The sequence below is a fragment of the Hippoglossus hippoglossus genome, chromosome 21 (genome assembly GCF_009819705.1).
Source record: "Hippoglossus hippoglossus isolate fHipHip1 chromosome 21, fHipHip1.pri, whole genome shotgun sequence".
Lineage (NCBI taxonomy): Eukaryota > Metazoa > Chordata > Actinopteri > Pleuronectiformes > Pleuronectidae > Hippoglossus > Hippoglossus hippoglossus.
Window position 1 is genome coordinate 4,101,006 of NC_047171.1, and position 21,830 is coordinate 4,122,835.

General features: G+C 43.4%; 2 protein-coding genes across 9 annotated transcripts in view; one reads left to right on the forward strand and one right to left on the reverse strand.

Moving 5' to 3' along the window:
• Positions 1-17,338, forward strand: part of col5a2a (collagen, type V, alpha 2a) — a 36,089-nt gene extending 18,751 nt beyond the window's left edge. Inside the window, exons 7-54 of the mRNA XM_034574769.1 lie at positions 496-588; positions 973-1,044; positions 2,469-2,513; positions 2,625-2,678; positions 2,758-2,811; positions 3,343-3,396; positions 3,508-3,561; positions 3,690-3,743; positions 3,862-3,906; positions 4,190-4,243; positions 4,391-4,435; positions 4,637-4,690; positions 4,915-5,013; positions 5,152-5,196; positions 5,276-5,374; positions 5,471-5,524; positions 5,693-5,800; positions 6,376-6,429; positions 6,541-6,639; positions 6,747-6,800; positions 6,938-7,036; positions 7,131-7,184; positions 7,372-7,425; positions 7,515-7,568; positions 7,680-7,733; positions 7,857-7,901; positions 7,986-8,084; positions 8,174-8,281; positions 8,407-8,460; positions 8,684-8,737; positions 8,995-9,048; positions 9,155-9,208; positions 9,306-9,413; positions 9,565-9,618; positions 9,705-9,758; positions 10,490-10,651; positions 11,369-11,476; positions 11,588-11,695; positions 11,784-11,837; positions 11,913-12,020; positions 12,271-12,324; positions 12,508-12,615; positions 13,259-13,312; positions 13,437-13,544; positions 13,724-14,030; positions 14,323-14,504; positions 14,601-14,843; positions 16,073-17,338. Coding sequence (XP_034430660.1) covers positions 496-588; positions 973-1,044; positions 2,469-2,513; positions 2,625-2,678; positions 2,758-2,811; positions 3,343-3,396; positions 3,508-3,561; positions 3,690-3,743; positions 3,862-3,906; positions 4,190-4,243; positions 4,391-4,435; positions 4,637-4,690; positions 4,915-5,013; positions 5,152-5,196; positions 5,276-5,374; positions 5,471-5,524; positions 5,693-5,800; positions 6,376-6,429; positions 6,541-6,639; positions 6,747-6,800; positions 6,938-7,036; positions 7,131-7,184; positions 7,372-7,425; positions 7,515-7,568; positions 7,680-7,733; positions 7,857-7,901; positions 7,986-8,084; positions 8,174-8,281; positions 8,407-8,460; positions 8,684-8,737; positions 8,995-9,048; positions 9,155-9,208; positions 9,306-9,413; positions 9,565-9,618; positions 9,705-9,758; positions 10,490-10,651; positions 11,369-11,476; positions 11,588-11,695; positions 11,784-11,837; positions 11,913-12,020; positions 12,271-12,324; positions 12,508-12,615; positions 13,259-13,312; positions 13,437-13,544; positions 13,724-14,030; positions 14,323-14,504; positions 14,601-14,843; positions 16,073-16,219 — 4,032 coding nt within the window. The 3' untranslated portion in view covers positions 16,220-17,338. The remainder of the gene's footprint in view (positions 1-495; positions 589-972; positions 1,045-2,468; positions 2,514-2,624; positions 2,679-2,757; positions 2,812-3,342; positions 3,397-3,507; positions 3,562-3,689; positions 3,744-3,861; positions 3,907-4,189; positions 4,244-4,390; positions 4,436-4,636; positions 4,691-4,914; positions 5,014-5,151; positions 5,197-5,275; positions 5,375-5,470; positions 5,525-5,692; positions 5,801-6,375; positions 6,430-6,540; positions 6,640-6,746; positions 6,801-6,937; positions 7,037-7,130; positions 7,185-7,371; positions 7,426-7,514; positions 7,569-7,679; positions 7,734-7,856; positions 7,902-7,985; positions 8,085-8,173; positions 8,282-8,406; positions 8,461-8,683; positions 8,738-8,994; positions 9,049-9,154; positions 9,209-9,305; positions 9,414-9,564; positions 9,619-9,704; positions 9,759-10,489; positions 10,652-11,368; positions 11,477-11,587; positions 11,696-11,783; positions 11,838-11,912; positions 12,021-12,270; positions 12,325-12,507; positions 12,616-13,258; positions 13,313-13,436; positions 13,545-13,723; positions 14,031-14,322; positions 14,505-14,600; positions 14,844-16,072) is intronic.
• An 878-nt stretch (positions 17,339-18,216) lies between these two features.
• Positions 18,217-21,830, reverse strand: part of gulp1a (GULP PTB domain containing engulfment adaptor 1a) — a 59,781-nt gene continuing 56,167 nt past the window's right edge. For 5 of the 8 annotated variants that reach the window (XM_034574775.1, XM_034574770.1, XM_034574772.1 and 2 more), the window contains 4 exons: positions 21,565-21,795; positions 21,233-21,374; positions 21,036-21,130; positions 18,217-19,065 (listed from right to left, as the gene is read on the reverse strand). In XM_034574775.1, coding sequence (XP_034430666.1) covers positions 18,994-19,065; positions 21,036-21,130; positions 21,233-21,374; positions 21,565-21,795 — 540 coding nt within the window. In that variant the 3' untranslated portion in view covers positions 18,217-18,993. Of the gene's footprint in view, positions 19,066-19,551; positions 19,563-21,035; positions 21,131-21,232; positions 21,375-21,564; positions 21,796-21,830 lie in introns of all 8 variants that reach the window. The other 3 variants (XM_034574773.1, XM_034574778.1, XM_034574777.1) reach the window with 3 other exon arrangements.

Genomic DNA, 21,830 nt, shown 5'->3' on the forward strand with positions numbered 1-21,830 from the left:
TTCACTCAAAGTGAAAATAAAAACACTGCTCTATTAAAAAAGGTTTTTTTCAGCTCAAGGGCAAGAGACTAAGAGTCAGAATGTAATGTAAAGTGGAAAGTTTGATGTATTATGTGCTTACCAAGCACAAGCGTAGCAGGGTGATGAATGAATGGTCCCCTCCGGAGCTGCATTCCGGTTGAGGGCAGCATTTTAGGTTGATTTATTGGTACATAACCAATGGTTTCCTTTTCTGCACGGCTACAGAAATTAATCTGCATCATTTCTATCAAACTGGATCCACTCTGCATCGCGACCAAAAGCAAAGTATCCTAGCAACGCTGATTGATTCATCAAATCTATATTTTCAATTTTAAGATCACAAAATGAATAATATAAATGAACACAATAAAATAGATTGTTTTTTCATAGCCACAAAATAATAATGTGAGACTGAGAACGGCAGAGCAATAAAACAAGTGACTCAGCAGCAATTGTGTCTTTTCTGCTTCACAGGGCCTGCGGGGCTCTGGGGGTTACGATGGAGAGCCCGGTGTGCCTGGTCAGCCAGGTGAAGCTGGACCTCCGGGACCGCCCTCGCACCCGGGAGTGAGTCGAGCAGGCAGCACACACACACGTGTACATTCGACAGTTCATGCACGGGCCAGCCAGCGCAGGGAGAGCAAACACAGCACCGATGATCTCAGAGGCTGTGGCGGCCATCAGAATTATCGTTCACACCACAGAATTAAATATATGAGGTCTACACACATGATTAAATGCTCATAGGATGTCAGCACCCACCACTGTGCATGTTGGGATGTTAAATCATATTTATGCACAGAACAGGCACAATACACATCTGGTATTATTAATGCATACTTACATGTTTGGTTTACATCATTTACTCCCACTGGTCTCACTTGTAAATGGCAAATTCATTGTGATTAAATACAGTTAAACTAAGACAAAGTGTGTGTGCTTCACCTGCAGGGTCTGGGATCCCAGATGGCCTCAGGGTTCGATGGGAAGTCGGCCCCCCAGGGCATGATGACCGGCTCGAGGGTAAGAAGACGTCAGCGTATTATGAGCCAGCCTCGTCTGTCTGTGTTTTATAAGCCGCTTATCCAGAAAAAAAGGAGACATCTTTTTAAAAACTAGCTTTGATTGTGTGTCGGAAAAACTGTTTTTTTTTCTCCGTGTGTAGCTTTGGCAGAGAACAGCGACAGACTGGTGATTAAGAACAGCCCAATGGGACAGTGTCATATTTGTGCACTGGCTGCCAATACCTGTTTAATCTGTTTTTAACCAGGGCTCTAAGGAGAAGGGGGTTCAATATGTTTTTTTTAGATTGTAAAGAATTTTACAATTTCACATTTCTACTTTTACTTGATGTAGCGATTTAGACTTGAGGAGATACTCCATCAATTGAATGTTTCACTTTCATAAAGTTGGAGAACTTGAGAGAAACAGATGTAAAACAGTTACTGACACAACCTCAGATAACCTGTTAGTCAAGTTACTAAACTCATTGGATCCTACATTTCCCATGATGCATTTCTCTGTTAGAAAATCTCTGTCCACTAAACCCATGCTCTCTTTTCTATCATCTATAATAACATCATTAAGAGAGATGTCTCCAGAGCTGCATAAAACGTATAATACAACATTGTACAGCTTTGTGTGGAGCTTGTAAATAACACCTGAAGTGTTTCTTTAAACATGAATATTGGCCACATGTAGCTTGTTGCAGTAAAACCTCTGCTTAATATTCAGTATATACCTTATATATAAACTCATACAAACACATCCTCCTCCAGATTTCTGGATCTAATGCAGGAAGTGATTAATGTTGTAGAACATTATCCTTGAAAACTTCAAAATGCCGCCTGCTGAGGAATGGGAAATGTTGTCCTGTGCAATAATTTAAGAGCATGCATTGATTGAACTTAACATAATTTAAAGTCATGTCTGTGGAAGAACATAAACCATCTTTTTGATTTTCATAGCTTGTCAGCAACTGATTTCAGATTGAGATCAATTCATTCTTAAATTGGAAAGTAAAGTGCACTACACTTTATATTTACATCAGCAGGAAACAGCGATTGGCTGATGTCTTATCAACATTGGACGATGGGATAACGCACATTTTTTTGTGTTTACTTGAATAATATATTAGTGTAAAACTAATAATTATTTACAGTTCAAAAATGTTGTCTCATAGAATGTTTTATCAGCTGCAACAGCATAATAAAATATCTACATTGGAAACTGACCAAACCCATCGATCGTCCGCTAATTCACAACCACAGAACTTTGTCAGACATTAGAAGTCAATCCATGTCCCTGTGTCACTGAATCACTATGAAGTGGAGTAGATCGGAGTATATATGTGTGTGTATATGTACACGTGCACACACGTTTATTTCCGTTGTGAGGATAAGGTTAAATTCTGTCCATTGTCTGATTTTGCGTCGTGTTGGTTTCAGGGAGAAGCCGGAGCACGAGGACCTCCTGGACCCCACGGAACGCCTGTGAGTCCAAACGATCTTCTACACATTTAGATGGACGCTGCACAGTAACCACTGATAACACTTCAGTGCTGATTCGCTCCATGTTTATATTTAAATGTTTTATTCTTATAGGGTCATGCTGGACCCCAGGGGCCTCATGGAGATGTTGGAGATCCAGGACATATGGTACAACATAAATCTTCTTGTGATTTGCGTAATTTAAAGCATTCATGTGAGTGTTAGTAACTGTGTTGTTGTGTCTCAGGGTCCATCTGGCCAAAGGGGACCTGAGGGCCCTCCAGGGAAAGCAGGTGAAGATGTAAGTATGACACGTGAAACTCAGGGAAACTAAACCATCTTCCATCTTACTTTAAACAAACCACAGCATTTTTTAAAATAACAATCGGCTAATTCATATTTCCCACAGTTTGAAAGAGCTACAAACAGGATCTGAGCTGTCAAAGTTTAGTGTTGATGTAACTACGCCTTTAAATCCAAACACTTTTCATGGATCCATTTCATGCTTTGTCTTTCATGGGTTAGTGAATGAAAATAAAAGACTTCACGTCAGTGACAGTGTCATGAAAACTGTGCAATGAAAGGATTTGGTTTCCACAAGAAGTCAGTAACTGTGCCTGTGTTTCCAAACAAAACACAAGCACAGGCAGATTGCATTAAGAGCGGTGTAACAAAAACCCATCTGCAGCATTAAGCTCCAGTTCCTCACATCCTGGATTCCAAGTGCATTATGTCGTAAAAAACACTTTTTCACTAACATTAAACCGGAGAGAATAAATCTGACGTGTGTTTCAGTGACATTCATTTCAATCCGTCTAATTTCCTCACACAGGGAGAAGCTGGCAAATCAGGAAATTCTGGAGAAATGGGATTCACCGGATCAGCAGTAAGCTTCTCCGCCACATGCATCACGCAAACTGTTGTAACCTCCTGTTTCTGGTCTATGAAGAGATCTCTGGATATAACTGATAATGGCTTTCATGTGCACACTTTGTAGGGTGGCAGAGGATTTCCTGGTACTCCAGGGCCTCCTGGACTGAAGGGTCACAGAGTGAGTACAAGTTGTCCAGCACATTTCTTATGAAACAAGCTTGAATGGTACATGTGCTTCATTTTGCTGGTTTTCCTCTGCTCTGTCTCATTAAACACAACAATGACATTTTTTCTCCTTGTCACCAGGGTCACGGTGGTATTATTGGCCAAAAAGGTGAAACTGGAACTGTTGGATCCAAGGTAACAGCCTGTCCCTTTGATTGATGGGTTGAATGATTGACTGCTTAGTTCAATGATCTGAAATATGTTGTGTATCATCGCTGTAACCACAACAAATCTGTTGTCTCTGGATTTCTAGGGTGCCAACGGACCCTCTGGTCCATTGGGAGGACCTGGACCCATGGTAAGTTATATTATGAGAGTTGAAGTTGCTTTCTTTTTTAAAGATATCCAAAGAGCTGAAGCTCGAAGTTTGACTGGGGCAGCCCAAACAAATGATAACAGTTTATCATGAATGTGTGTGGACTACAGCACTCTGTAGTTTACCTTCTGCTCTTATCTAGAATGAGACAAGGTTGTATCTAAATACTAAATACAAAAAACCCTCTGAACTTACTCACCTTAAACATAAGCATTGAATCATGGACAGCTGTAATTGATCACTGTGTGTGTGTGTGTCACTACAGGGTCCTGCTGGGATGCCGGGGGAGAGAGGGCGCTCTGGACCCGGCGGTATCGCTGTAAGATGATATCACTGTGTTACTTCTTTTCTTTAACGCCTCTAATGTCCCTGTTGTTGTCCAGTATTGTCTCTTTGTAGAGCTCGTCCCTCACAGGGCGACATCACAGTGATTTATGCATCCGAGTGAACAGTCTTTGTCTTTTAGGGAAAACGTGGGACTCCTGGTAACGTTGGAAAAATTGGTCCGATGGTAAGTCAGCGTTCACACTGTTGCAGATTGATTTTATACTTAAATATGTAGCATGACATCATCATGATCAGAACAAACACACATGTGGAGGTACATCAGCCAGCTGCACTCTCCTCCTCTCTTATCACTGGACTACCAGTTTGTTTGCAGACTTTTTGGTTCTTTATTAAACTCTGGTTTTGACCGCTGTTTATTTTCCAGGGTCCCCTGGGTCTCAGTGGCCCCCCTGGATATCCAGGAACCCCAGGAATGAAGGCAAGTACAGAGAAAGCTCTCGTCTTTCATCTGCAGTAAACACTCAGCCTCATGCTAATGCTCTCCTTTAATTATTGAACTATTAAGAGTGAATATTTGGTTTTCTTAATTGTATAACTTGTATGACTTATTACCGAAAGCATATACAAAGACTGTAGCCAATATATTCCAAGCCAGACGTGTCATTGTGATGTTTAATTGTGATACGTGATTGTTTTCCGTAGGGACAACCTGGCCCCACTGGAGTCCGGGGTCCTGAGGGCCCACAGGGACAGAGAGGAGAGACAGGTCATCTGGGTAGAGCTGGACCAGTCGGCATCGGGGTAAATTTCTTGCTTTACTTACACTGACACATCACATACAGCAACTAAGACACCTTTTAGATCTGCTGGGATGGGAAACATCACCATAGCTAGTGCTCTGAATTGATGATCTAATCAGAGAACTTTTGTTTCTCCAAGGGACCCTTGGGTACAGATGGTGGCCCCGGTGCCAAAGGACCAGTGGTATGTAAAAAGTTACTTAAATCACAGTCTCTATATATTCATGGAGGTCACATGCAACATGACTGATTACTCTTCACAGGGAAATCTTGGTCCACAAGGTCCTGGCGGCCATCTTGGACCTTCTGGCCCACCAGGACCTCAGGGAAGCACCGGTCAGCCTGGTATCAAAGGACAACTGGTAATGTGGATTTAAGTCTGGAAAGTGTTGAAAGTTCTGGTCACTGTAGTTTAAAAAAAAATCCTAACTAAACATTTTTGAATGATTGTGTTACAGGGAGATGTTGGTGTTGGAGGATTTAAAGGAGAATCTGGACCCAAAGGAGAATCTGTAAGTTTCTAATATGTTGATTCTGCTATTTAAGACAATAAGAATAATTTGGATGAGTTAAATATACAAGTAAAAGTCAAACTAGTTAACTTTTGACAACGTCATGCAAGATAAGGAAGGGGTTTCTTGGTTTCATGTGTAATCTGGTCTTGTGTGTCATGTTTCCAGGGTCCATCAGGCTCCCAGGGTGTGATCGGACCTCAGGGTGAGGAAGGAAAGCGAGGACAACGTGGAGATTCCGGGTCTGTCGGCCCTGGTGGTCCTGTTGGCGAGAGGGTGAGTCAGCGTCTTGCCTCCTGCTGTTACAGTGACAGAGCTGCACTTTGGGTCAGGGGTCATTGGGGGGGTAATGAAGTAAATACAGAACAGTAATCGGAAAGTGGAAAAAGATTAGTGTGGGACATTGGAAATTATACCAATTATAAGGGGGGGGGGGGGGGGTATATTGTTTCATGGATATTGGCAAACATGGTGGTTAACACACTCACTTTACTGCAAGGAGGTCCCGGGTTAAAATCCCAGGCAGCTGTGGCCTTGCACTGCAAAGTTTGCGCGTGTGTGTGCGTGTAGTTTCCTCCTGGAGCTCTGGCTTCTTTCCACAGTCCAGAAATTAGACCGACTGGAGAGTTTGAATCTCCCACAGACGAGCGACTGCCCTCACAATTACCCAAATGAAAAAAGACAGATGAACGATGGTTTTCCAAGAAAACATTTGGTCTTAAGGGTCTAGATGCAGCTTCTCAGCTTAGGGAACAATGTGTTCTTTACTTCAGTGATCCTGTTAAACACAGTTGTAACCAGCTTTCTGTGTGACTATGATTCAGTGTGTAACTGGTTGACGTGTTTCCTAGGGAGGTCCTGGTAACAGAGGATTCCCTGGCGCTGATGGGCTCCCAGGACCTAAGGTACAATATATTTTACACTTACTGTTTCTATAGGTTGGTTTACTGCAGTATAACACACATGTAAATACTAACGTCAGCATGGATTAATCATCTTTGTACTTTTTTCTGAAGGGTGCTCTAGGAGATCGTGGCACATCTGGACCCCCAGGACCCAAAGCCTCTGTAGGAGACCCTGGTCGTACAGGAGAACCTGGTCTGCCAGGAGCAAGGGTAACACTGAAGCTTGACATTTTACCTTTGAGCTGGACTATCTGTTCATCCATGATTTCTGTCTCCACAACATACTTGAATAACATATTTTATCTTTTTTTCCAAAGGGTCTTACTGGCACTCCTGGAGTCCAGGGGGCAGAGGGCAAGCCAGGACCACTGGTAGGTCGCAGTGCTCAATAACAAATGAGTCATTGGACATAGTGTAAAATGTGTTATAATAATTATAATCACTCCAAGTTAGCTTGAAGGTGATGACAAATTCAGTTAAGTCACAGTGATGCTTGCTTCTTTCTTAGGGGGCCGCAGGTGAGGATGGTCGTCCAGGCCCTGCAGGGTCCATTGGAAACAGAGGCCCAGCAGGAACTATGGGAGTTCCAGGCCCTAAGGGCTTCAATGTAAGGCTGCTCAGTCACTCAACACTTTACATTAACAGATAATCTGATCACTCACGTCATCGTCCTCATTCTGAAATATGTTTTACTTTGAAAGGGTGATCCAGGAAAGACAGGTGAACAGGGATCTGCTGGAGTGTCGGGTCAAAGAGTGAGTATTGTGCCTCACTTCATTTTTCTCACATATGGACAATTATAGATCTGTGAGTTATGAGCAGATCATGAAAACTGTTAATATGTATATGCAGCTGACATGTTCAGTCACTTGAACTGGTTTTGATGAATGTGTATTTATCACATCTCTGTGGGCAGGTTTTTAACAGTCACTTTGTTTTCAGGGTCCTCCAGGAAAAGATGGAGAAGTTGGCCCTGCTGGTCCCCCCGGGCCGGCTGTAAGTGTTTACTTTCTCTTTTAAATTGATTGTATGTTTATATCCCTGCTTTTGAAAAATAACTGTGACATTAATGTGCTTTCTCACAGGGTGTTGCAGGAGAAAGAGGAGAGCAAGGACCTCCAGGTGTGAATGGATTCCAGGTATGAGATTGTTTTTTTGCTGGTGATGAAATATAAGAAACCTGCAGACATCAGACTCTGCTGCAGACGTGCTCTCATGGCCCTGGTTAAATGTTCCTTTGTGTTCTTCAGGGTCTTCCTGGAAACCAAGGCCCTCCTGGAGAATCTGGAAAACCAGGTGATGAAGTAAGTGTAACAGAAGCTTTGATTCCTGCTTTGAGCATTAATGGTGTTTAGTGTCCCAACCCATGTTTAATCATTCAAAGTGACACAAACGACTGAGATAATACGGATGTTTGTGATTTTCAGGGTATTCCTGGAGAGCTTGGCTCTGTGGGTCAAACTGGACCAAGGGTGAGTGACTTTCTTCAATTTGAATTACTCTGAAATTCATAGTGACTCTGAACTGTCTGAGACTGATGATATTTATTTCTCCAGGGGGAGCGTGGAATTCCTGGTGAGAGAGGAGACCTGGGGCCAAACGGTCTGCAGGGACCTAAAGGAATCCCCGGTGCACCCGGTCCAGATGGACCAAAGGTACTGTTGCAGTAGCAAAACCATTGACGGATAAAAAAAAACAAAAAAAACAAAAACAAAACCTCAACCTTTGGTGTTTCTCATTGAAGGGAAGCCCTGGTCCTGCTGGTGCACTTGGTGATGTGGGTCCTCCAGGTCTTCAGGGGATGCCAGGAGAGAGAGGCATCTCTGGCCCTCCAGGACCTAAAGGGGACAGAGTAAGTTTGTCATCATGTTCTTCTCATATTGATTCTTACTCTTGATATTTGTTTCATAGCATTTACTCCAAATAACAGCACAAATGTACCTTGAAGTTAATATGTTTATTTTGCTGTCTGTATAGGGAGCAATTGGCGAGAAAGGATCAGAGGGCACAGCTGGAAATGACGGAGCAAGAGTAAGGAACACATCTTTCACTCAAACACACACAGTCGCAGCTCAACCAACAAACACACAAGTTCAATATACATCTGTGAGGCTAAAGAAAATCTGCAGCGGATGATATATCAGTGCAAACCTGAGACTTGTCTCAGCTTGTTCAGAGAAATGTGTCTGCTGACGTGACAGCACAGGTTCAGCGATGAGCCACATCTCCAACCACATTTCTTTTCTGTCAACAGGGGGCCCCAGGTCCTGTCGGCCCCGTAGGATCTTCAGGACCCAGTGGTGAGAAGGTACAGTATTCTTTTGTTTTTTGCAGCTATTCACATCACAATGACTCAAGTTTATAGCTGCAGGAAGTGAAGTTGTTTTTAGGAAAGTGTCAGTTCCCAGGATGCCCACTAAGCTGTTCATCCCTCTTATGTTATTGGCTGCATCTGCCAGCTTGTGAAGGACGGTCATTTTAAAAAAATATCGGATTCACGGAACGGCACAGACTCAAGAAGCGATCGTAGAAACTATTGTCATTAAAACCGTGACATCTTTGCAGGGCGAACCTGGACCCAAAGGACCAGCTGGACCTCCAGGATCCAGAGGAGTGCCTGTGAGTTGAGCGGTCCTGTGTCTTCAACTCGTACATCAAGTCTGGTTTGGGCTTGTTTATTGTTCTGCCGTATATGTAAATAATATATATACATCTCCTACCACAGGGATCAAGAGGTGACGCAGGCCCAATTGGAGCTGTTGGTTTTGCTGGACCCCCTGTAAGTAGCTAAAAACACTCCCCACATACTAGACATTAGTTTAGTTCACATTTTTATTGTTTAATCGACTTTTCCCATCATTATTTACACTTTACAGGGTCCTGATGGTCAACCTGGAGTCAAGGGAGAGCCTGGAGAGCCAGGCCAGAAAGGAGATGCTGGATCACCAGGACCTCAAGGCTTGTCCGGAGCTCACGGACCTCCTGTGAGTTGAAAATATAAAAAACAATACATGGAGAATGCTGTCAGCTGATTAATTTAAAAGCAGAACATGATATTCTAGACAGTTAGTTTTCATGATTTCCATACATGCTGATGATAAGTGCTTCTCTAATCACGTGTTGTTGTTGTTTCAGGGGCCAGTCGGTGTTGCTGGACTGAAGGGTGGCAGAGGAACACAGGGTGCACCAGTAAGATCAATTCATAATTATTATTATTCATATTATTACTTGAATGATTGTCCAACAGCATCTGAGCACCTTGTGTCATTTCTCAGGGTCCCACTGGTTTCCCTGGATCTGCAGGAAGAGTCGGACCACCAGGCCCAACTGTAAGTTCTCACTGTCACTGAAAACACATTCAGGGAACCAGGAGGAAGTTATTTCTTATATAAACTATAATATGATTGTAACAGACTCCAGTAGCTGATCACAAATCTGAGGTTTGATCAAACTGCTCCAAATATTAATAGATATTTGTCCACGTACTGCACTAAAACTGTAAGTGATATAAAACCTTGTGTGGAAGTAGATTGTCAGTATAATATGTAGGATATGAAACAGAAAGCTCCTGTAGAAATGACTTATGAATACACTGATTACAATAAGGACACACACACAATGATGGGTTGAATTATGAACTATTAATTATAAACGGTATAACAGGAGACAGATGCCTCACAGGAGTCAAAAAGACCCGTCTCACACTACAGGTGTTCCACAAACAATAGACTCAATTGACCAATTAGAAAACGCCTTATTGAAGTGTGCACACTCTGCTGCATGTCATGTTGCACATCGGATCCTGGTCTGTAAGAGAAGTGGGCCTCTTCACAACATCTGTGACGCATTAGCATGATGCTTCTCATTCCTCAGCCACTCACATTCCAACACACACAGCTACAGACTGTTTATCACAAAGAAGAACTCATGATAAGACAAAGAAGATTTCTGAAAACAAACAAACAAATAAATAGTTAGAAACTGTAGCTACTACTTTCAAGTACAGAGTTATCAGTGCTTATGTCTTTGTGCTGAATGCGCTGTGACTGACTCCTGCCAGGGTCCACTTGGAGAACCAGGACCCCTCGGGCCTCCAGGAAAAGAGGGACCTCATGGTATTCGTGGAGACAACGGACCCCCTGGAAGACAAGGAGAGCGAGGTCCAGCGGGACCAACTGGCAGCCCAGGAGACAAAGGGGACTCCGGAGAGGACGGACCCACGGTAAAACCAACGAGACGATAAATTAGAATCTACTAATAGGAATATTGTGAGAAAAAACATCAGCTCAAACTACCAGAGAGGATTTGAATTGATGAAACCCACATTTCTCTCTGTGCTGCTGCAGTAAAATAGTTGTAAAGTAAAAGGCCTTTTTATTGATCCCAGCACACAGGTTTAATTTGAATTGCCTGATCATTACTGCAGGGTTTATCGATTGCTCCTAAACTCAAATTCATTTTAGAAATTAGAATGGCACTCGGTGGAGTGAACATCTCCGCCTGTCTGGCTCTTATCACAGATAGATGAGTAAATAAAAGAAAAAAGGAAATTCTCCACCAAATTATACAAAATAGGATCTTAAAACCATTAATACGTCTCGTTACTTACATCAAGATCCTCATTGTTTCCTGAGAAATTGTTGAAAATGTGGAAAATGTGCTCACTTCACAATTTAAAAAGTGATAAATGACGAAGTAAAGTTTTCTGCCCGGGTCCACGTCTCATCCCTCCATCATGTTTGGTGCTGATTGGTTCAGGATTTTAATCCTATTGTCCAATTAACAAACAAACAAACTAGAATGACGCCCAACAGTCTCCTTATGAAACCACATTGAAATCCTCTATCTCCAGATTTTTCTACAACCTGTAGTTTTTGTGTAATACTGCTAGTAGGTCTGTGTTTAATCTAAATATTCTGTGTGATGATCTTGTCTTCAGGGTCCTGATGGTCCTCCTGGCCCAGCTGGTACCACAGGGCAGAGAGGCATTGTGGGTCTCCCTGGTCAGAGAGGAGAGCGAGGGATGCCCGGCCTTCCAGGACCAGGGGTCTGTATCACTCATGTTCTGATTGAACTGCACACAAGCTTCTGTCTTCATGTCATTCACAAGAGTTTCCTTTAAGAGCTGCGTCATGACGTCCATGTTTGTTTTTCTCAGGGTCCACCAGGGAAACAAGGATCCACAGGATCCTCTGGAGAGAAAGGTCCCCCAGGTCCAGTCGGTTCTCCTGGTGCTAATGGACCTCGTGGTGATCCAGGTCCTGATGTAAGTTTAAAATCTGTCTTGGTCATAAGTAGAAAGTGTTTTCTCTCGTGTTGTCATATGTCTTATTGTGTTTCTGTGTGCTCTTCAGGGCCCTGCAGGATCTGATGGTCCACCAGGCAAGGAAGGCAGTCTCGGACAAAGAGTAAGAGACGAGTAAAATTGTGCGCTACATGTTGTTTTGTGTATTTGTAGTGAATAACGGTCGTTACTTCTCTAGGGAGGCCGAGGAGATTCTGGTCCAGAGGGTATGGTCGGTGCACAGGGACTCCCTGGCACCCCAGGTCCTGTGGGTACCCCGGGTGACGCTGGAAGACGAGGAGACGCTGTAAGTGGACGTTTTCTCCACCTGTGTGTTAATGAGCTTGTGTCTCTGCACATTAGCAGGAGAGTAATAAAAGATTAACGCACATGAGCACGCTCTTGATTCCAGCCCTGGAGGCATGTTGGATCCTGACTGGACTTAATATGAAGTGATAGGAATGATGTGTTTGGGTATAATGAGGCGTCGGAGTTCCTCGGTGCTGGCAGAGCTCTGTGCTCCCTGAGGGTCTGATCATGATCTCACTCATTTGCAGGGATCGAGAGGACCTGTTGGTCCACCTGGCTCCGCTGGAAAGAGAGGATTAGTGGTGAGTGTCCAATATCCAGCTTATAACATCTTGACATTCTGTGAAATATGATCACGGCAAAAGAGACGACCTACTCTAGATGCTTTGTAGGTTTTTGTAAATGTTTATCAGCTGATGGAACCGAAAGGAAAACGTCCCTGTTTCGAAGCAAATATCACATGTGTCACATCTTTCCTAATTCAGGGACCACAAGGACCAAGAGGAGATAAGGGTGACCTGGGTGATCACGGAGAGAGAGGACAGAAGGGACATCGAGGGTTCACTGGTTTACAGGGTCTCCCCGGACCTCCGGTGAGTCACAGTGATGCTCAGTAGTGAGAGTCTGTTGTCAGGGAGCTTCTCCATGGGTCAGGTTCAGTAAGATGGTTGATTTAAAGTCTCCTCCTCACTTCTAGTGCCCCCTGGTTCTATAATTTTAACACACGAGCACCAACGGAGGAACAGGAACTGACTGATATCAGCCAAGTCTTCTGCCAACACTGTCCCCAGAGATCTGTCTCTGCTGTGTCGGCCCATTGTCTCTGTGCTAGAACACAGAACAAAATACTTTGTAAAGAAAATGCGTATCAGTGTATCACACTAGAAAATGACCAGACTACAGTTCAATAGTTACAGAAAGGCCCAAGAGTGACAGATACTTTGTTCACTTATTTCAATACAATACAAAACATAACATTGAAAACCATTCAGAAGTTATTGTACATTAAAGATTTAATCCTCAAAACACCAGGAAACTTAAAATCTGCTGTAATCATTCTCTCTCTCAAATTAGAAAGCAGTTGTTTGTCACATCTTCCCATAACCTGGTCTTTTGGTAGGAAAAATACATCTGAACAGTGGAAACAAAATGCTATGAGCTGAATAAAAACCTATAGATAGACCTACTGTTGTATTTACAGCAGAAACAGATTAATGAACATTTATTTCTTTAAAGGGAACCACAGGTGAACAAGGAGCTCCAGGAATCGTTGGACCAAGCGGCTCCAGGGTAAATGACATCTTCTGTAATATTCAGATTTATGATAATAAAATGTAATCATATCTTAGTTTCATGCCAACATTCAATTTGAAATCGAAATCCTGAACACGGTCTTATCTGTCACGTGACTCAGGGGCCTCCTGGACCTATTGGACCTCCTGGAAAGGAAGGATACCTCGGACAGTCGGGGCCCATGGGACCTCCTGGAACTCGTGGACTCGGCGGAGAAATCGGACCAGAGGTATCGTCTCATTATACAGTTCACAGAGGAACGTATTACTATATGTACAGTGTGTTGACTCAGCAAACCTGGTGAAACAGAAAGACTTTGTGTGAGGTAGAAACAAACAAAAGGCTGAACATGCTTTAAACAAGTGTCTTAATGTTGTTAGACACAGAAATGACTCTGTACATCCACAGGGCCCTCCAGGAGAGGACGGACCCCCAGGTCCTCCCGGTCCCCCAGGACCTCCGACGGCTGCATTGGACGAACTCTTCGGCCCTCAGGATTATGATTTCGGCCCTCCTCCTCCTCCTGAGTTCAACGAGGATGAGGCTCTGCCCAACAGCAACTCCTCAGCCAGCGTGGTCGTGGACCCCAGCGTCCAGGCCACGCTGAAGGCCCTCAGCAGCCAGATCGACAACATGAAGAGCCCGGACGGCAGCAGGAAGCATCCCGCCAGGACCTGCGACGACCTGAAGAGATGCTACCCCATGAAGATGAGTGGTGAGTGCCGGCAACCATCGTGTTGACAACGCTGTTGTGAACTGAAGTACACACAGGATGTCTCACAGGATGTGGAATATCAAATTTCAACCTATTCCTCTGTCCTTTTCCTCTAGTTTATATGTTCTTGTGCAGTTATTTTTCATCTCCATCTTCTTGGTGTTTCTTTCTTACATAATAAATCTTGTCCAGGCACAAGCCAGCATGTGATATCACGGCTTTATTTGACCACAGCAGCTGTAGAATAACTCAGTGCAGACTCTCACCACCTCCTGATGGTTTTCTCGTGTAGGTGAGTACTGGGTGGATCCAAACCAGGGCAGTGCCGAGGACGCCATCAAAGTGCACTGCAACATGGACACCGGAGAGACCTGCATTTCCGCCAACCCGGACAGCATTCCTCGTAAATCGTGGTGGAGCTCTTCCAGGAACAAGCCTGTGTGGTTCGGAGCCGACATCAACAGGGGAACACATGTAAGCGCTCGTATCTCTGATGGTGTGAGCAGGGCTGTGAACGCCACACACACAGGAAAGTACTTACTGACTTTACTATTGTCTTTGTTTCTCCAGTTTACGTACGGCAACAAAGAACAGCCAGCCAACTCCGTCACAGTCCAGATGACCTTCATCCGCCTCCTCTCCAAAGAAGCATCCCAGACCATCACCTACCACTGCAAGAACTCCGTGGGCTACAAGGACGAGAAGACGGGCAACTTGAAGAAGGCTGTGATCCTCAAAGGCTCCAACGACCTGGAGCTCAAAGCCGAGGGAAACAACCGCTTCAGATACACGGTGGTGCAGGACTCCTGCTCTGTAAGTTCCCAAAGCTCAGTCACGGCTTTGCTGCTTTTACACACTTCTTCAGTATTCAATGTATCTCCGGTACTGTAAAGTCATATTTTATGTTCCTCTTATTTTCAAATAAGCTATGAAACGACCAAATATGTCTCAATAAGGCATCAGAGATAAGATTTAAGTTTTTCAGTGAGGAAATAAGTAAACCTGTAGTTTGCAGATGTTACCTAAAGCTTCTGTAATCAATGTTTTTATACTATTAAATTATATTAATAAATGAGGCCACTCATAGAAATGATCCCCCAACTCTTCAGTTCCATGAAGCATGTCGGTGTCTTTCAGCTCATTGTTTCAGTTTCACAAACCCTGACTCTCAGTGTAGAAAGATGGACGACATGACAGCTCAGCAAAAGTGAAGCCAAAACCTCTCGATTGCCCCCTGGTGGCTGACTGGAGTATAGATCATAAATCTCACCTCCTCCAAATTACATGATAAATAATGTTTCGTTTCAAAATGGCCTCTTATCAAACAAAAGTTTGTCCAAGCATAATTTTTTCCAGCAAGTGTAACTTTTATTTAGTTATTTGAAAAATGGGGTGAAACATTATGATGGACAGCTGAGAGTGACCTTAATAATAAATTCCATCCGCCAATTGATACTGAACAAGCTCTGATTCCAAATATTCCATTCATATCTATTTTGGCTTTATTTCTGGATTCTGGGAAGAAGTAGAGATGCGTCGTCCATCTTTATAAATAGTTTTACTGCTCTCAGCAGTGATGGTCACAGACTGAGAAGTATGTGTGAAACATTTATCATTGAGGAACCAGATGTTTTCCTCTGAAGTCAGTGATCAAAGTATAATATAATAAAATATGATATAATATATCTTAATAAATCTTCAGTGAAATGTATGCTAAAACAAATTCATATTACAATATGTCTGTGTTGAGCTGACAGCTTGTTGGGCTGCCCCCTAGTGGCCAAGAAGCTGATCCATTCAGACACTTTTAGACACAGCTGTGCTGCATTAATGAGATTTTCAGGCAGGAGGATTGAATATAAATAAATTAAATGTGTCCACGTTAATGAAGGAACATCAGTCACCCAGTGCATCAGAATGTATTGGTTTTTAGTTTTTTGACTCTAGTGGAGAACTGTGGTTAACTGGTCCAGATGAGATTAACCCGTGTTGTTCACTGAAGAAAGACGCTGACCGAGCTTCTGTTTGTCTCCTTTCCACAGCAAGCGAACGGCAACTGGGGCAAGACGGTGTTTGAGTACAGGACACAGAAAACAGCAAGACTTCCTATTGTGGATCTCGCCCCTGTGGACATTGGTGGCTCGGATCAGGAGTTCGGCATCGACATCGGGCCCGTGTGCTTCTTGTAAGAACGATAGCTGGGAGGCGTGGAGGACAATCCTGAGACTATTGAACTGACCGCTGACGCGTTCAGCCACGTTGTACATACAAGTACTGAGAACTACTCTGGCCCTGCGGCAAAGATATTTATTGTGCCTTTTCGACCCGGTTCAAGACATCGACGATTTGTAAGTTAGAAGAATGTTTGGGAATTTACATAAAAAACCTTTTTTTGGGTAAAAATCTGAATCATTCCTCTGTCTTCTTGTGTATGTTTGACTTCAAGCTTTGGTCACTGTGGTCTAGTTTGGTACAAAGATCTTTAACCCCTATAATTTTATTTCACAAATCCACTTCGCCAAAGAGTCATGAATATAAAAGCTTTAACATTTTTTTTATAGTAACTGCTGTTTACAGGCCCAGAAACCCCCCCCCCACTGGAGTTACGTCAAATCTCACTCCCCAACAATTTTTTTTAACAGATTTGTTTTTCTCTCTCTCTCAATGTTTTCATTGTCTGAATATTGAAACTCGATTGTGGTGCTATTGAGGAAACAAATACAGCTGAGGACGAGCTCACCAGCTCCGGTATTTTTCTCAAGTTTCAGTTTTGATGGAGCCGTGTCTGTATCCAGTTGTTTTAAACTCTGTACCGATCACGTAGAAAAACACCAAAGACACATTAAGACTGTCTATTTCCTCAGTGTCAGCTACCTCGTCACCGAAACTGAGAAAAAAACGATGACACTATGTGTATTATTATTATTTTCTTTTTGATTTCCACCGGTGCTGTTTTGTAAGTAGTGTGATCTTTGTGCTCTTCTCCTGGCTACGTGGCACAGGGCAGGGTTTTGGGGGGGAAGCCAATAAAGACCTTTCTGTCGAAGATGGAGAGATGAATGAGGTTGTCGTGTGACTGGTGTGTGGTAATTTGTGACACTTTTCTTTCCCTACGACTTTAATATCGTTCAGTATAAGGTAGCACAGAAAATATCCTATTTTTATGCATGTCGGTTCCCCCTTTGCAGTATCCTGGACTTATATGCTCTTTTTTTATAATCGGTTTTGTAGAATAAGGTGGCTGTGTGTGCCTGTTTGCTTTGTATTTCTTGCTATGCAACAAATTAAACACAATGCTTGTAAATCCCCCCAAGCTCTTGTCACGTTACTTCAGGTACAGTCAGGTCCTTCGACTTTGTTATTTTGCACACAGACTCGATTTTTCGACATATTTCTGTTCAGCAAATGTATCAAAGTCAAAACAGTTGTTTTCTAATGTAAACGCTTTGTTTTTCCAATTTTCATGAATGTGCCTTCAAGTAATTCCATTGTGACGGTTCATGTTTAAGTATATTTATTCTAGATTAGAACACTTAGCGAGGCTCGACTGCCGGCTAGCACCCGAGAGGCAGAGCTCACCAGGGGGAGGAAGAGGAGGGAGACTTCCACACTGGAGGCAGATGCGTTTCTTCCTATGAAAAAATAAATATTGAAAATAATTTCTCTCTGCCTATTCTTGTTTGAGGAAAGAGTTTATCTGGTCCTTTAAATCAAACTTTGTGCCATCTTAGAATAGTCTCGGCCTCGGGATGGTTTGAAAACAAGCCAGAGGAACTCTTATTGAGATTAAATATAATATTAGACTGAAGAGTTAACTGCACCGAGCTAAATGCTAACGTGTTGATGTTTAAGGTTTTATTTCCTTGTTCACCACAGTAGTGTAGTAGGTTCGCATGCTAACAGGAAACCATATCTTATGCTGATCCGTCCTGAGTTTTTTTAATGACAAGCACCATTCACACCCATGTATCTTCATCAATTAACCTAAAACCAGTCTGGATGTGTCTGGAACATTGGGAGAAACAGGAAGACCGCAGCTGAACCAGGATTCAAACCTTGTCCTGTGAGGCCACAGTGCTAATCACTGCACCACCGTGCCACCACCGCTAGAGTCCGATGATAAAAATTCTGAATTTCAAACAAGCAACAGCTGAATTAAGTCAAACAATCATTCGAAAAGACAGAATTTTTTCAGTAAGATTTTCTTTAATAAGTGTAACAGCAAAGTCAATGCAACCAAAAGTAAAATAATGGGAATAAGAACTGCATGAATGGACAGTCTCTGTCCCAAAAAGTGCCTTCTGGTGCAAGAGAAGAGAGGAGAGTAAAAATGACGATGCGTAAATATGGAACTGACGTCTCATACTTTTTAAAAAAACAAACAAACAAACAAAAAAAAACAGCAACAACAAAAATATCCTGAAATATCAAAACCAAAAGGTGGGAATGTAAGTAAGCAACATACATGTACATCATATCCAACTGGGTTAATGAGCTACATCATGTGTAAAATAACAGTATGTGATGTTAGGGGGCGGGAGGAAGGTTTTAAAGATACAGGTTCCATTTATTTAATTCTTGCCAGCTTGTGTTCGGCGTACAAACAGGAATGTGTCACAAATACACAATTCAAATGGTGCATACACACAAAATGGTCTCATATGAAAATCCTGCCACGGAGCGTACCATTCAACATGTCCCACTATTTACATCTCTCATTGCCTTGTGCAATCAAAGGTACTCAAAACGACTCCTTCCTTTTTTATTCTTCATACAAAAATAGTTCTTTTCTATAATGGATCTAAGTTCACCTTGATATATCGAAAAAACCAATCTAAATGCAAATGCATATAAACCTCAAGATGAACAGTGTGACATCTTGACTCGGCCGTGGAGTGGAGTTTGGCACTTCTTCATACAAACGGGTTCAAAGTACGCGGCGGCGAGGAGCGTCTTCGAGGCATCAGCAGCGGCTGTCGAGCGGGTCCAGGGAGAAGACGGTGCCCTCCAGGGTCAGTCCCATTTTGAACCCCTCCTGGAAGACAAGTCAGTCAACAGCTGTGAGAGACGCGGCGGCCGCCAGCACCGACGGGAGGTGACATGTCGCTGATCAACAGTCAAAACGTGAGTGACGGTCGGACTGAGACGGAGCCGTGGGAACAAAGTGTCTAAAAGCTCTGAGAGGTTAAGAGAAGAATGAAAAAGTTCAACATGCACTTTATTCACACGCATAAACTCGAGCACAAGCAACAGGACAAGAGTTTCTGTGGAAGCAAAACAAAAGCATGCTTTTATTAACACAATGAAAAGTTATGTAATGATGCACCTCGTTTTTTGTATGTGTTTTCTCACATTAGTTCATAAAACACAGACTCAAAAGATGCTCATCCACTGCAGAGCAAGACAGCTGATGAATGACACAACCACACGTGCACTGTGCACATGAGAACATGCATGCAAAGTGAGTCACAGCACACACACACACACACACACACACACACACAGAGCAAAGAGTACAAACCATCTCTGACGCTGCGAGTATAAGAGGACGAGAGATAAGAGATGAATTCAGATGTTAATAACAGTTCAGGAGAGAAGGAAGGAGAAGCTTGCACCGAAAAGGAAACAAAGTGGGAATCGGAGCAACAGCACCTCCTACTGGCAACACGCAGATCGAACTCAGCTGTTTGAGTTCAAATGGTGTCTTTACTAAATGTCCCTGTGGAGGTGAGGGGGGGTGGGAGAGCTGCACCACCCTCACCTGCACCACAGAGGACCAATCAGCGCAGGGGAGAGCTGTTAGCTGATTGGTCCTCGTGCTTAAAAGGCAGCGTCTGCGCAGCCTCACGGAAGAACTCAGGGACTCAGACACTGGAGAGACTCCCAGACACCCACCCCCTGAGAGACGCCCAGACTGAGCTGCACAGCTAGTCTGCTTTAAGTTGAGGTCTATTTATGTTTGCTGAAGTGTGTGTCTGATTCAATAAAGTATGTTAAAAAGCGAATGGTCCGTCTCTGGTTGTTGTGGTTCGAGCCCCGTGGCGAGGTCTACTGCCACAGTCCCGTCTCTTCTGATGATGAATGAAAACAGTCTCCAGCCTCCTGAGACGTCTTGAAACAGACCAGTCAGGTTTAACCCACTTATGTCAGAGTGGGAGAATTGAACATGATTTTTTTAGTGTAGAACATTTTTTATTTTTTTCTTGTGCATGAATCAAGATTAATCTCTGAAGCTTTGCTCGTGTAAACCACTGTTGTTTGTTTGATGTGACTCCATGAATCAGATGATCTAACTCAAGTCCCTTTGCCTCATTCTCCACGTCCTCAGTGCGATAACAACTATGAAACTATCTTAAAGGAAAAAATTGTTGATGTGGAATCTGAGTTATTAATTTGGTTCAAATCCCATCCACTGACATGGAGGAGGTGAGGTTCATGACTTATGCTGCAGCTGGCCACCAGGGGTGGATCGAGACGCTTCAGTTTCAGGGAGCAGGGAAATCTGACACCTCCACTGTTCCTGGTTTTTAATTCCTACCTCCAGGCAGCAGGGGGGGTGAGGGAGCTGCTGCTGCGTCTGACGAGCCACATTATTTCTGAAGAATGAATCCAATGTCAAACATTTGAGCTTCTGCTCACGTTGAAGGAAACAGAGCAGAGGGATCTAAAGTTTTAATAAACACTCCACCGCTTTCTTAATAAAGTGGAGGCACTTCATTAACCAACTGTTGTGCTCTTTTTAAATAATATAGAATAGAATTAATAGAATTAAATAGTTACTCTTTCACTTCTGTTTTAAGCACTACAGTTTGAAAACCATGATCTATTTCGAAATTAATTATTTAAGTAGAAAGGGAACTGCTCGCTTACAGTTCACAGTGCACACAGGGTGGTGGCGCTCACTGCTGTTGGAGAACTTAGAGGCTTTGTTCATATAAACAAGAGGAAACGTTTGAATCTTCTAAGTGCTGACAGTGATAATAAGAGAGGACAGGAGACCCTCACCTGCATCTCATCCAGCTTCGACTGGATGTCCGGAGGGAAGTCGGCCGACCCGCAGGTGAACGGATCGAAAGGCTCTGAACCAAACAAGTCCTTCCCTACAAACACACACAGCACACACACATTTGGCTCAGACTGCAAAGGAAACACTCTTACAAGCCCGAGAACTGATTAAAAGACGTCAGAGAGTTATCACTCACTTATATCTGGTGGCAATGTGGTTGGCGGTGGTGGCGGGCAGCCGTTACTGGCCACTACGGGCACCAGCGGTGTCACAGGGGAGAAGGGAACCATGTCGAAAACGTCTGTGGACGACTGCGGTTTCATGGAGATACTGCCTCCCTGTATTTAAGGAGGAATGATCTTACTTGTGCGAAAAATGCACATAAACAAACTCCAAAGATATAGGAACAGCAGAAAATGCAAAAAAAAACTAATAAACAAGAAAGCAGACAGAGGTGAAAGATAATAAAGCTTCAGGGACAGCAACAAAGCACAGAGCAGAGAGAAGGAGAAAGCGTAGGATGTTTACGCGAGGCCGCGGGATGCTGCATCCCTCAGCAGGCTTAGGAGGAAGAGGAGCAGGTTTGGCAGGCGGAGGAGTTAGTAGCCCGCTGGACAAGTTGGACTCCGGCGAGCTCATAGGGGTGAGTGTGACAGAGGAGATTTCCAGACAGGACAGTGACTTGATGCTGTGACACCAGAAGAGAGACGAGGGCCTCTGCAGCATGTACGCTTCGTTGGAGGCGTTAATGTGCAGCGGCTGGGAGGAAAAAGAAGAGGTCGCAGAGAGAACAT